The sequence below is a fragment of the Pseudocercospora fijiensis genome (assembly GCF_000340215.1).
Source record: "Pseudocercospora fijiensis CIRAD86 unplaced genomic scaffold MYCFIscaffold_8, whole genome shotgun sequence".
In the NCBI taxonomy this organism is placed as follows: domain Eukaryota; kingdom Fungi; phylum Ascomycota; class Dothideomycetes; order Mycosphaerellales; family Mycosphaerellaceae; genus Pseudocercospora; species Pseudocercospora fijiensis.
The window spans coordinates 875,400-890,862 of NW_006921539.1; the positions used below are offsets into that span (position 1 = coordinate 875,400).

The 15,463-nt window shown below is 43.2% G+C and overlaps 1 protein-coding gene across 1 annotated transcript; it reads left to right on the forward strand.

Moving 5' to 3' along the window:
* Window positions 1–4,444: 4,444 nt before the first annotated feature.
* On the forward strand, window positions 4,445–15,452 carry MYCFIDRAFT_177827 (uncharacterized protein; the record flags this gene model as incomplete). Its single annotated transcript, XM_007931779.1, has 4 exons — window positions 4,445–4,457; window positions 14,348–14,861; window positions 14,897–14,910; window positions 14,932–15,452. 4 exons carry the CDS (start codon window positions 4,445–4,447, stop codon window positions 15,450–15,452), a joined length of 1,062 nt encoding a protein of 353 aa, XP_007929970.1.
* Between the last annotated feature and the right edge of the window lie 11 nt (window positions 15,453–15,463).

The following is a 15,463-nucleotide window of genomic DNA, read 5'->3' on the forward strand; positions in this document are numbered from 1 at the left end:
GGAATTAATTAACTCTAATAAGTAAGACTATAGCTAGTAGACGCGATATAATACGAATGTAAGTATATATAGCACGAATACGAGCGGTAAGGAAAACGAGCAGAAGCGGAAGGAGTATATAAGAAGGGGTTTAGCTAATATAGTACGCTAGCCTTCGTTCTATCGGACGGGGGTACTATTACGGCAGGGACGGTACGCTAGCTAAGCCCGGTATATACTTTCCGTAGAACCGTAGATACTTACCCTAATACTATACTATAGCTAACCTACTAATCGTCCCTCGTATAATAACCGCTAAGAAGTCTACTTAGACAGTTCTTTATATAGGTAGCGATATAGTATAAATAGAAAGAGCTAGAAGACAAAGAACAGCTCTTAAAGATAGAAGCACACTTTATAACTAAACGATATAACTGTAACTAGTTGTGTTAACTTCCTTTAAGAGAGTAGAAGGAGCTTAGCTTCTTTAAAGGCGACCTAGGCACGTTACGTAACTGTCTAAAGCGTTTTTAGAAGGAAAAGTTAGCTAAAAGAGAGTAAGATAATAACGATATACGTAACAGAGCGACGGCTGTTCTTATTAGTTTAGGTTAGCTAGGCGTTTGCTTATAATCTACGAATTTAATAGCTTGTTATTTGCTCCGTTACGTATACCGCTATTATTATCGTTGCCTCGAGAGTGCTTTCCGGAGGTAAAAGCGGAGGAGGCATATAGGGCTTAGTAGTACGCACTATTATATTATTAATTTTGCTACGCTAACAATATACTAACTATATATATAAAAATCGTAGCGGAGCTTTAGATATATATTATCTTATTATCCTATAGATACTAAGACATATTATCGATATTATAGTAGTTAGATCTAAAGCGACTAGAGATTGCTAGTATTAGCTAGTAACCGGCCCCACACACCTAGGCTGAGTTTTAAGCCTATATAAGAGGCCTCCTTCTGCATTGTAGATAGAGCACTAACCTCGTATAGCATATTGTTTATGTTACACTTCTATAATGCCTATATTACAGGGCTCTAGTTATCAGCCTAAGCAACCGTCTTGTTATCCTATTATGCTAAACATAGCTGCCTATATTGCTATAGGTTATGTTACCCTCGGTAGCCTATACTATTACTATAGGTAGTAGTAGTAGTTTTGGTTTCCGTCCTTTATTAGAGCCGAAGGTAGGGCCATCTCTTTATATCTAATAGGTTCGGGTATATTGAAGGTAGTCTCTAGGCACGAATGGCTATAACCGAAGCGAGGGCACGACAAGAGCCTACGATACAGACGATACCGAAGTATCTTAAGGGGGCTATTACGACAAGCAGAGAAACCTCTTAACGAAGGCATCGCTTTAACCCCGAAAAGCTGCAAACCCTTAGGACTGTTACAGCTTAGGGCCTAGTCTATAGCTATAGCTAGCTTCTAAGGACTCGGCTCCGGGTCGAAGACCTATTTAGCACCGCTTACTCGAGATAAGCCCCGCCTAAGGAGGAGATAGACTAATTACCTATCGGCCTTGCTTGGTTTGCTAAGACTATTAATTAATAGCAAATACGGATTATAGGTCGGATAGCCGGGGAGTCCCCTATTAATCGGGTAGGGCGTTCCTAGATTCGCAGCCTCGCTTAGACAGTACTTAGCCTTCTACTAGAAAAAGAAGGCCACCGCCCCCCCGCCTAGCTAAAGGAGATACGAGCTAGTTTCTAGGATCTAGGTATAAATAGAGATTATAGTCTCTCCCTCCGAGCGGCTTTTGCCTAAAATCTACTAAACTCAGCTCCTAGAGGTGGTTAGGCGACCCCTAAGAGGCTAAATCCTAATGCTACCCCGGGGGTAATACTAGGAGAAACCGCCTAATATACTACTCTCTCGTATAGCAATATTATAACAAACTAAACAGACTAAAGTTACTAAAAACACATTTATATAGCATTCCATTTCAACTTTATATAGCATTCTATTTCAACTATTTCAACTATTTTACAACAATCGAATAAGCTCTAGCTCTAGCGAAAACGAACATCGAGAATTAGCGGAATCCTCTAAATCCGAAAACGCCCCTAATCCTATTAACGAAGAAATTAGGCGGCGACTAGTTAATATAAGTAAGCCTCCTACGCCCTCTACGCTAGAGGCGCTCTACACTGTCCTTATAAAAATGATAGAGAAGCAAACTAAGCTTCTCCGTTAAAACAAGCGTCGCCCGCTAGAGCTAGGGAGCAGGGCAAATCCCCTATTCGAAGGGTAGAACGCTATAGCACATATTAAGCGCTTTAAGGAAGGCTTAGTTAATTACGAGCTCGATAGAGAATCCGACTAGTACAAGATTCGGTCCTTTACGAGGACTACCTCCTCTAAGCTTTACCGAACCCTTAAAACCCTAGTTAGCTACCTAGAAAAGGACGACAAGTCTAATACTAACTAGGAGACCTTTAAGATAGCCTTTATAAGGGAGTATCGGGAGCGCGATAGCCGTCGCATTAAAGGCAGTCGTACGTAGCTCGAGTCCTTCTACTTAGTAAGGCGCACTAAGGATAACGACCTAAAGGGGTATATCCGCGAGTTTGTCGAGTTAGCGGATAGCATCGAATAGAGTAACCTCGAAAACTCTTAGAGAATAAGGCTGCTCCTCTAGGGGTTGCCGTAGCCTATAGCTTAGCGTATCTTCCGTCGCTGCAAGCTTAGCGAGGCCGATCCTAAGAGCTTTAGGAAGTATAAAGAGGTCCTAGTGTATATTAAGGCCGACATTAATAGCGTAGCCGATGCGAGGAAGTTTATCTACGGCGAAGACCGGAATAACCTAGCGTAGGTTAGGAAAGAAGCCTTAGTAAGCAAGGGACCTAAGTTCCTTCCTAAATCGCAAAGTAGTCCTAAGACCGTAACTCCCACTATTACTAAGCACTCTTAGGATATCGCGGACTTAGCTAAATCCCTAGCCTAGCTAAACCTAAATGCGAAAGCATTGCAGCGAGTTAGGGAGGTTATTAATACTACTATACTAGGCGATATACTACTAGTCTACTAGGTTTTAGATCCTAACTACCCTAAAGCCCCTTTAGTAGATATCTACGCTATACGGAAGATCTATTCTAACTTAGATAGCAAGTGCTAGATATATAGCGGGTTTAAACATATCTAATCGTCCTGCCCTGTCTAGAAAGAGCTTCTTAAAAGGAAGCTTATTATGCAAGTAAATAGCCGATTCTACTATATAGATACCGGCGACAAGATTAATTTCGAATAGGATCGGAGAGCCCCGAAGCTGCCTTAGCTAAAGACCCTTCTAGAAAAGAAGTATAGCGGCAAGATCGAGTTTAAGGACACTAGAAACAGTACCCTCGCCGCTATTGCTAAACGAGAAACTTAGAAGGTTAGGGCAAAACAGGTTAAGGAGCGAAGTAGTAACGGTACTACTAAACCTATTAAAGTCAACTTTGTTTCTTAGGATCCGGACGTAGTTACTAATGTTTACGCGGTTACTAAGAACAGTATAGATGTCTACGCTACTATACGGTCTCAGACCTAGTCCTAAAACAAGGGTAAGAGCCCTTAGAACCCTACTCGCCCTAGTGCGGCAGCCCCTACTAGGGTACTAAAGAACAAGGCGGCCGATAAGGCTAAGCAACAGCGAGAGTTAACCGCTAAAACTAAGACTCTCTAGATAGCTACAGACCGTGCTACCTAATCTAGCACCGCACCTAGCACCGTACCTAGTACCCTACCTATAGAAAGCCTAGTCGTCCTAGAGACTCTAGAGGTCGATATAGAGGATGTTGCTACCGACATTAGCGGTACCCTAGGGCTAGCTAACCTACCTACCTACAAACGGAAGTCATCCGACCTAAAGAGCTTTCGCTTTAATAGGTATATAAAGAAGTATAGTACTAGCCTAGCTAACTCCTTAGACACAAAGGCAAACGCTCTCTTCTAGGCTTTATAGTTTCTAGACCTCAAGTCTAACGTATCTATAGGTAAGCTACTAGTATACGGTTTGCCTACTAACCTATTCTAGAGCCGAATCCCTAACGATGCTACCTTTATAAAAGACCTCGCTGCCCTCCGACGAAAATAGGGACGAGAAGACTATATCGACGTCTCTTCCCTATAGTTCCTTTCTAAATTTTTAGGTACCTAAGAGTTAGTAGAAGGCGAATCGGTAACCTACAAGAACTAAGAGACTATCGATAATACTAACGAAGAGGGAGTTAAGGAGATAGGCCGAGGGGATAGTAATAATCCCGACCCTACTCTAGTTTTAGTTTCTATTAAAGCTGTCCGATTTACTAGCTAACAAATCGGTCGAGTAGGACCTCCTCGACCTAAGGAACTTTACTCTATCCCTAATAATATAGACCTTTCCGCAGTTACCCGTTCCTTCGCCGTCGTCCCCGCTATCTATATTTAGGTTACTATCGGGAGCTATAGTTAACAGATACTAGCAATGCTTAATAATAGTTCGGAGTTACTTATTATAAGTAAGCGTTAGGCTAAACAACTTAGGCTGCCGATAAACAGAGACATTTCCCTCGGTATATAGGGAATAAATAGGGAGGTTGCGCTAGTAGGTACTTGCTATAATGTTATAGTAGACGCCTTCGGCATATACTTTTCCTTTACCTTCTAGATTGCCGCTAACCTAAATACGCTAATTATTCTAGGTCGACTATAGTCTCGTATAACCCGAGGTATCTAGCGCAACTGCGACGATAGCTCCTAGGAGGGAACTATTACTAACTAGAAGGGCAACCGAGTCGTATTTACTAGTTATATCGGAAATACTAGCTACAAGTCCTACGAGGATATCCTTACTGCTTCTAGACGGTCTTCGGGAAACGCTACGGCGCGGTTATAAGACCGGCAATCTGCGCTATAAGTTAGTATAGCTTGAATAGGTCATTTCTAGAAGTACGCCGCTCCGTACGTTAAGGCAAGTTTCTAGGTTCTATACTAAGAAGACGAATGCTCGAAGCGATAGCGAGTATAACACAACGACTACCTAATGCCCGAGTTAAGGTAATAATACTATCGCAAGTATTACTACCGGACGCGGGTCTACCCGAACTAACTAATTAGAGCGCGAGTCTAATGCTACCCCGGGGGTATTATTACGAATCTAACGTTTTCGCCGGCGTTATAAATTAGGACTACTAGCTGCATACCTATCGACTTAAGGAAACTTCTGAAGAAGTTTACGCGCTGTTTTATTACGCTAATCTCTAAGCTTAGCGATAAAGAGAGCGAGCTCGGGTTCGACAATCGATTAGTATACACACCCTATACAAAAGGGTAGCCGACAAGATTAAGCCTATAAAGGGTAGCGTACACATTACCGATAGGTCTAATCCTAGCGGAAATCCTGACTAGCGACAAAAGTGCCTTAATTAGGAGGCGACACTACTACCTAGGGATAGTCCGTACGATTAGAAATACATTACTAAAAAGTTTTCTACTATCCCTAGGGGGTTAAGGCTAATAGAAGAGAGGCTTACGAAGATCAAACCTAGTATCGAGCTTTCGGATCGTAAACTAGAGTTGCTATACGAGCTTCTCTACAATCGCGAGGCTGTATTAGTATATAACTTCACTTACCTAGGCAGAATCAATCCGGAGGTTGCCCCTCTATAGAGGATCCGAACAATCGAATATAAGCCTTAGGCCTACCTAGGTTTTAAGCTAAACCTAAGCCTACGAGATGTAGTCGAGGATATAATACGGCAACGCGTAAAGGCCGGCACACTTAAGCCTTCCTATGCCTCGTATCGTAATCTATACTTCCTAGTTTAAAAGAAAACAGCTCCTAGGGAACTAAAGAAGTACCGTCTAATTAACGCTACACAAAAGTTCAACGCAGTTACGATTAGAGATACTAACCTTCCTCTAGAGACTAATAGGTTCTCGGAAGCTTTTGCTAACTGTGTTATAGCTTTACTAGTTAACGTTTTCTCGGGCTACGACTAAATTCCTCTCTACCCTAATAGTTAGGACCTTACTAGTTTCGAGACACCTCTTAGGCTATATAGACAAACTACCCTTCCCTAAGGGGCAACTAACTCCGTAGCCTAGTTCGTTCGCATTATAAACTAAGTCCTCGCGGCCTATATCTCCTATATAGCGATGCCTTTCCTCGACGATATCGGCATTAAGGGCCCTAAAACTAGGTACGACAATAAAGAGGTAGAGCCTAGCATCCGTAGGTTCTTTCTCGAATATATTTAGAACCTCGATAGTGTCCTCTACGACCTAGAGCGAGCTAACCTAACGGTGCATAGGGAGAAGCTTTAGCTTCTATGCAAACGAATAAACATTGTCGGGTTTGTAACTAATAAGAACGGCCGCTATCCTAATAATATACGGGTCCTAAAAATAGTGTCCTAGCCGGATCCTACCTGTTAGAAGGATGTCCGAACCTAGCTTAGAGTAGTCTCCTACTTCCGCATCTAGGTCGAGAACTTTGCATTAGTATACAAGCCCTTATACGCCTTGCTTAAGAAGGATGCTAAATTCGAATAGACCTCCGTTTACTAAGCGGCTAAGGATACAGTAACTAAGGCGCTCGTTAGTATACCTACCCTAACATCTATTAACTACTTAGAGGGTGCGGGTTTAATAATTGTTGCTATCGACTCGAGCGGGGAAGGCTATAGCGAGATACTAATGCAGTATAACCGTAAGGAGCCATCCTTGCGTTATCCTATTAGGTACGACTCTAGACTATAGAAACCGATCGAGGCCCGATACGATACTAGCAAGCGAGAATGCCTTAGAGTCTATAAGGCTCTAAAGAAGTTCCGACTATAGCTCTTTAGTGTGTTCTTTCGCTTAGAAATCGATGCTTAGACGCTAGTCTATTAACTTAACCGTATAGCCTCCGACCTACTAAACTCTACGATAGCTCGGTAGGTTGCCTAGATCTATTTGTTTGATTTCGATGTCTTCTACGTTCCTAGCAAGAAGCATACTAGACCGGATAGCCTTTCTAGAAGGCCCGCTATAGAAGAGGATATCGCCGAGATAATAAAAGAAGAGGATATCGATACGGTAATTAACCGCACCTTCTTCGCTGCCTTCTATATTAATGCTATGCTAGCGATTACTAGGCCTGCTGCCGACGACTAACCTAGCGACTAACCTAGTAACTAGCCCGACGAGAGCCCTACTACTAACGATAACGGCTAGGCTAAAGCTAAGGCGGATAAACTAGAGAGGGATAATATCCTTAATAGGGTCTACTCCGACGACTCCTATTATATCGCCTACTTCCTAACCTATACAAGGAAAGCGCCTAGCCTGTTAAAGAGTTAATACTATCGGGTTATTCGCTATTCTTAACGATTCCTAGTTAAAGATCGAATCCTTTAGCGACAAGCGATAGTTAATGCGCCTCTCTAGCGTGTTATTAACGACCTAGTAGCCCGATAAGAGATCCTTCGTTCCGTTTACGATAAGCTCGGCTACCGCGCGGTAGAGGGCACCTTCGATGTCCTTCGTCGGCGCTACTAGTAGGATAGCGTATAGGCCGATGTCTCTCGCTATTATAAGAGCTGTCCTAAGTGCAATTTTAGGAATAGCTACCGTCGGCTAGGCGAGCTACGTATCCCTACTACCTAATTAGTTAGTAAGCGATAGTACGGTAATAGGGTTTATCTAAGCCGGAACAACAGCCTCTATATTATTCGGGAAGGTCTTTCTCGATAGCCTAAAGCCTATTATTTCTATAAGGGCTGCGGCGCTATTAATGCTCGTAATATAGCTACCTTCCTGTTTAAAGATCTATTTTGCCGCTAGGGAACGCCCTACGAGATTATCTTAGACAACGCTACGAACAATATAGCTAAAGAAGTTTAAGTACTGCTTGTTTCGTATAGGGCGAAGAACGTTCGTATCTCCCCGTACTATCCCTAGTCGAATGCTATTATTAAGCGTAGCTATCGGTCTTTAATCGATGCCCTATCTAAGATAACTAATAGAGGGGATAGGTCCGTTCCTATCTCTACCCGCGTTCCGGCCCTTCTCTAAGCGGATCGAACTACTATTATCGATACGACTAGACTTACGCTAGCAGAGCTTATAATTAGGAGGGACGCCGTTCTTCCTATTAAGTTGTCCTATCGTACGCATAGCGTTTACGACTAGGGGTCTGTTCGTACTAGAGCAGATCTCCTTACCCTACGCGCTAAGGCTCTTAAGGATATAACTACTACTTCTTAAGAGGGTCTTGCTCGATAACGGCGCCTCCGTAAAGAGGCTAAGCAGTATTTTAATAACTATAATGCTGTTAATTAGGAGCCTCTAAAGGTTAGCGATATAGTTCTCCTATACCGGTCCGAGTTAGAGTATAGTTACTCTTATAAGCTAGCCTTTAAATAGAAGGGGCCTTATAGAGTGTAGGAGGTCCTTTACGATAGTTCTACGTACCGGCTTTAGGAACTTAATAGTGCTACCTTAAAGCACTCGCACCCCCGGGCTAACCTAAAGAAGGTCGTCGAGTTAAGAGAGCCTACCCGTCCTCCCCTAACCGAGGAGGAAGTTAATGCCTCTATAGACCCTCTACCGACCTTAAATACCTATCGAGAGGAGGATCCTACCGCGATTATAGATCCTATTCTGCCCGACAACTATACGCATCCCTAGATACATCTTAGTAAGCTATTAGGAATAACTTATAAACAAAGGGAGGGTTATGTACGTATTAATTGCGCGTAGAGCATTTCCGATGTTGATTCCGATAGTAAACTAGACTTCTAGCTATCTAACTCTAACTCCGAGGAGGAGCTCGACTAGTCTAGCGACGAAGACTGCCTAGAATTATAGCTAGATCCCGAGACTAAATAATTGCTTACTCTTCCTTACCTCTGTCTGCCTCTACTACGTTGCTTCCTTGCTCTTGTTAATCGTTCTCCGCGCTATTAATGCAGTACCGCCCTATAGCTTTAGTCCTTACTGCTTGTTCCTACGGTGTTAATGCTTATAGTTATTGCCCTCTTTTGCTTTTACTTTATCTATTGTTTTGCTCTTTAACCTTCGAGATATTGCTATAACTTTATTCCTTTGCTCTTGTTTCCTTAGATAGAACTATACGAGGCGTGTTTTCCTAATAACACCCCGGGGGTGGCATTAGGAAAACGGCCGAACCTAACCCTCTCCCTTCCTAGCTCTTAAATAGATATAGCAACCTAGGCCGATAGCCTCTAAGAATAGGGACCTTAGGCTATTAAGCTTAGCGTTTAGAAGAAGGAAGAAGGAAGAAGGTGAACGCACAGACTACCTTTATATGCTTGCTAATATAAAGGGTAATGCTGTATCTATAACGGCAGTGCTATAGGCTAACGCACTAACGAATTAGCTGCGCTAGGCCTAGGCGACTTGCTCCTCGTTACCGAGCATCTTTAGAGAAAAGCTAATGCTACCCCGGGGGTATTATTAGTCCCGCTAGCTTTACTACTATAGATTTCTGCTAAGGACTCGAACTAACTAGTTACATTTCGAGTGCGCGAGAATCTACGATAGCTGAAGGTTAACAAAGGCGCGTAGTCGCTACTAGCAATTAGCTAGATCGATTGTTAAACTTTAGCCTACCCTAATAATAAAGAGGTCTCGTATATAGCTTTACTTTTATATACAGCCGTCATCCGTTTGCTTTACTAGCGTAGAACACACGGACTACGTTACCTTCGCACTATATTTAAAGCGAGCTTCCTAAGCTCCTTCTTCTACTCGATTACTAACTAACTCGCTACCGCCTAACTACCCTCCCCCCTTCTATCTAAACCCTTCAATTATTATTGTTAAGCAACGAACATACTTGTAAACTCGTTTATAACCTACTTCGGTCGACTATGTCTTCCGGCGCCCCGAATCCGCTAGGCGCTAGTAGCAGCAACAACCTACCTGCCCCTATTAACCTAAGCCTAGCCGCCCTAGTTCCGATCGAAGCCCTATCCGACAGCGCCTTAGCTACTGCAACTAGCCTCGAGCACTACTTTTAGATCGTTACCGCCCTTAAAGACCCTTAAGAGAAGATCTAGAACGCTCGTACCCTACTACGCGTTATTAATAGGAATATTAAGAAGGCTGCTATCTTAGTTGCATATAGTATAAACAACTTGCGTTAGTCTATCGGTAAGCGTATCTTTAAGCGCGAGGTTCTTAACGATATAGATATCGAACAAGCCTTTCCTATCGTCTATAGCCTCGAGACGGCCGGCACCTAGATTCGTTTACGCTTTAAGACCCTCGACTAGGCCTTCGAACATTAGGGAGGACTAAGTAGTCTTCCGAAGAGCCTTATTAACTTCGCCTACAGTAGATAAGAGCGTACTAAGTAGGTCTCTTCGTTTGTTAATAAGTACAAGGTCCGTCGTTAAGGCGCCGAATACCTTTCCCGCACTATAATCTATCGTATATCTACCGCTAGCAAGAAGGTAGGTAAGCAGCTACTTAACTTGTCCTTTGCGCTTAACGACTTTACGATAGCCTACTAGAAGAAGTACTACGATGCGATTGTCTAGGTCGATCTTAACGTATAGACAACTAAGGATCTACTAAAAGAGAAGGGCTATCGCATTAATAGTACAGGCTTTATTATTAAAGGTTAAGAGGCTCCTATCGTTAATGTCCTTAAACGTAAGGCTCTTCGCCTAGAAACCGAGGCCGATACGGCTACTAGTCTTACGCTCGCTATAGAGATGCAGGCTAAAGATCGTCGCTCGACCCGTAACCGTAAGGTCCCTTAAGAAGTTTAAGACGAGCGCGCTAAGGCCGAAGTAGCGCGCAAGAAGGCATTATATACTCGCTAGGCCCTCCGCAAGGCTACTAAGAAATACAGCACTCCTTCTAGTACCGACTATAGTACTAACTATAGTACTAACTATAGTAACTCGGATGTTAATATACTAGATATACTACTAGAAGATGTCTCCTCCGAAGGCTCCTTTAGCGAGCGTAGAGATAGAGGCCTCTCGCCGATCCTATTAACTAAGAACATCTATAGTTCTTATAAGGGCGACTCTATTACGCACCTTATTACTAATATCGATATAGTTCCTAAAGCCGATATAGGCAAAGCTCCTACCGCCCTGTCTATCTATTAATAGCTCGACGACCTTAGTAAGCTAGGTAAAGAGCGGTTTACTATATATACTAACTATATTAAGAAGGCTGCTAAGGTCTGTAGTCTCTATACTAGTACTAAGGCGAGTGTCCTCGTCGGTCGCCTATTAAAGATTGGTCGCGAGGTTACTAATTAGGATGCCTTTACTGCCCTTAAGACTAGTTATACTAACTAGTTTCCTAGACGTCCTGCTGCCGCCCCGACCTCCCTAGGACTCTACGCATTCAACCCTACTAGCACTGTTACTCGCGATCTTACGCTAACTAAGCGTCGCTATAAGTTAATTACTAGCATTCTTAGATAAGGCACCTCCTTCGACCGCTTTCGTTAGACTAGCAATGCTATCTTCCCTCGAGTCTTCGGTTAGATACAGTCGCCTCGTAGAGCGCACCTTCCTCTTATCGTCGACCTAATATAGGAGGAGTTTCGTATATTCTTTTAGTATATACGTAAACTGCCTAAGTCTAAGTAGGAAGGCCGTAATGCCCTTTAGACCTATAGAGTAAGTAACTAAATCGTCCGTTAGCATCCCGCCTTGTAGCTCTTAGCCGTTGCCCTTCGACCTAATTACGTATACAAGCTTATCTTCGTCCCTAAGCCTACTAAGTACTTTAAGGTAGGTAATAGCGGTTATAAGAACTGCCCTACTAAGGAGACTTCTCGTCTCGGATAAGATATAGTTAAGCTCGTAGCTAGTAAGGGTGCTAGCTATCTGCGCATTAAGGTTTCTCTTATATCTAAAGATAAGACCGCCTGTTTAACTATTATCGAGGGCATATACGAACTAGAGGTCTTCGAGAACTAGGTTAAGAAGCTTAATACCTATAGCCTAGTTCTACTAAACAAGATTAGCAAGCTTACTAATAAGCACCTTACTAACGACGACCTCGGCTATATGTTCGATAGTTAGCCTAACGAAGGCGAGGCAGCTTAGTAGATCCTTAACCCTCTTAAGGAATACGAAGTCTCTATTTAGATGCTATACCTTCCGTATAGCGATCTAAAGCCCGAGAGCGACCGCATATCAATCGACCTAGGCTACTCTCGTATTATCGACGGCACTAAGGTTAAGGGCTACGATAACTTAACCGTCGCTAAGGTTGCTAAGGCGCACCGCAATCTAACCGCCCTTCTAGGTTCTAACACCTTCGTGCCGTTCGCCTTCCCTACCGCTATCTTAGTCGAAGGCCTTAGTTACATTTCCGATACCCTAGTCGGTAGAATTCCTTAGTTAAGTTACGTTGTTTAGAACGAAGTTAAACAAATCCTCTAGTTTAGTAAGGAGGAGCTTAAGGACTATCTACGCGAGTAGGAGAAGGCTATATAGGATAAGGCTGCTAATCTCCTCGTTAATCAAGCTTACTTCGAGGCAGAGTACTTTAGTACTAATAGCTTTAATACCTACGGAGGAGCTTAGGACAGTCGACTAGCTAATAAGGTTATTGCTAGTAAGGATTACGGTACATTAAAGCAGCAGTAAGTTAGCGTAGTAGATTAGATACTTAGGAAGTTGTTTTTGTATATTAATAGAGTCTAGGAACAATGCTATCCCGGGGGTGTTATTGCGGAGTCTCTAAAAGATAGCCTTAGCTAAGATGCCTAAGGTTACTATATAACTGTTTGTTTTGAGCGCACAATGTAAAGCGTATCTAGTTAGACACGAAGAAAGGGAGGGATATTAGCTAGTAACCGGCCCTACACACCTAGGCTAAGTTTTAAGCCTATATAAGAGGCCTCCTTCTGCATTGTAGATAGAGCACTAACCTCGTATAGTACATTATTTATGTCACACTTCTACAATGCCTATATTGCAGGGCTCTAGTTATTAGCCTAAGCAACCGTCTTGTCATCCTATTATACTAAACATAGCTGCCTATATTGCTATAGGTTATGTTACCCTCGGTAGCCTATACTATTACTACAGGTAGTAGTAGTAGTTTTAGTTTCCGTCCTTTACTAGTAAGCTAGCTTTCTGCGTTAATCTCGGCTTTATCTTTAAAGCCGTATACGTTATATCCGCTATGCTTAAATAAGCCTATTACATCTATCTTACTAACGTAGTCTAGAGCCTATATAAGGAAGTCTTAAAAGGACTCGAAGTTAGCTATAAGGTCTTTATTCTTCTTTAGCTATTTCTTTAGGATTACGAAGGTCTGTTTAATTGGGTTTAGGTTAGGAGAGTATAGCGGCAAGTACTTAAGAGTATAGCTAGCTAACCGGATTATCGACTCGACCTTCTCGCTATAGTAGATTAAAGCGTTATCTATTATAATAATTATGCTTCTGTTAAGCAGCGGTAGCACTTTATTCTTAATCTAGTCGTTAAAGGTAACCTAATTAACAGCGCCTTAGACATAGAGGGTATAGGGCAAGTATCTATTAATTATAAGCACTAGAAGTACTAATATTCGTTCTTGCCGTTGCGTATACTAATAGTCGTAGCAATTAATCCCCTTCGGAGACTATCTAAACTTATAGTATCTACTCTTCTTATTAGAAGCCGTCTTATCGATAAATACTAACTTATCGATAGGCTATTTCTAGCTCCTCGTATACTAGGCGGCTCTTGCTAGCGGATTACGCTCCTTTGCGACCTTCTAAGAGGCCTTCCTTGTCTATCTAATCTTATATAAATAACGCTATACTATAGACAGATCTACCTTAATCTCGAAGCGATCGAATAGTACTATATATATCTTCTTAAGGTACGTCTTAGGTCGCTTTAAGAGGTACTTAAGGAGGTAGATTTCTATTTCCTTCGTTATCTTCCTCTTACGACTCGATTTAAACCGCTTCGACGGTAAGAATACCTTACTAAACTAATTGTAATAGAACTTCTAGCGATATACGGTCGACTAGCTCGCACCTGTCTTTAATATAATATCGATTATATCGAGTCTACTATCGAAGTATTCTTTAGCGAGTCGAGCGGTATAGGTAGGTAGGGCGGTAGGAAGGGCGCGGACGGCGTAGAAGAGGTAGAATAATACTAATAATAATACCTTAGACTATATATTTAACGGCTATACTAATAACATGTATTTTCTCGTGTTTAGGGCTATATAGCTAAAGAATAGGAAGAAATGGCCGATTTACTAGCAAATTCGTAGTAGGGTTTCCTAGGTCTTAGCATTCTTAACCTTCCGGAAAAGAATAGTATAGGTAAGGCTACCGAGAATGCCTGCGTATACCGGTACTAATGATCTATTAGAGCTTTTGTTTGTATATTTTCAGTAGAGAACATCAGCAGAGAGAGGGGTTGTGAGTTCAGAGTTGTTGTAAGAGGAGGAGGTAGGTTAGAGGAGAGAAGTGAAGCTGTGGTAAAGCCGGCCCGAATCGCGTCTGCAGTGAGGCGCGTCGGTCAGTTCGGGGCCGAATATGTATTCTACACATCGCACCACGCATTATGCATAACGCACCACGCACCACGCACCACACACCACCCGTCAAGGCATTGTGGCGCTTCCGGCCGATCAGATCAATCAGAGCTTCACAAAGGCCTTCGACCAAGTACAGGCCTTGTTCGCACAAGACAAGATGGCGAAATGCGAGCAGCTAGAAGAGCCTACAATGAATGCCACGCTACCACAGAATCTTCCATCAAGAAGCTAAACTTCTCTGGCACCTCGTCCGCCGCAACCCCCCGCAAGGCCAAGACAGCGGCATCGATAAGACCATGCAAGAGTTGTGGCATGGCGTTACCGAACTACAAGAGATGTGACATGGAGCATGATGAAGAGGCAGAACAGTGGGACAAGGCCGAGGAAGAAGCAGATGCTGTAGCGCGAAAAGACGGCGTCTAAAGCAGCACTTGTAAGCATATTGGCCCATCCACTTTGTACAAACAGAGCTCATTTGGCTGCAGAAAAACAAGCGCCCACCTGTGCCTACTCCGAGCCAAGTAGCCACAGCGACACTCTCGTCAGACACCGGCGTCGCCGTACCACCACTTCCTCAAACTGCGGACCCCAAAGCGAAGAAGCTCCTCGCCCAGTCCGTGGCTGAGTCTCGAGCTTATGGGTTTGGTGGTGGCACGCCGTATCGCGACCGAATGATGAAGCAGTCCGATCCCGATCCTAGCGCGCCTATAGATCCCTCAGACTTTCAGATGGAAGGTGCCGCACCACTCCTTGGCAGAGCTAGGTCGACGCGGAAGAAGCAGCACAACTCGCATAGAAATACGCCGTGGACGAAGAGCATACCACATCGAACGGGCACTCGTATAGAAGCAGAAGATACCAGTAGCGACTACAATCGTCCCCCGACACTGCTGCCCAAGTTCGCTGTCGAGCTTTGGGGCAAGCTAGAGGAGGAGGAGAAAGACAGGGACGAAAAGTAGAACGGGATAGG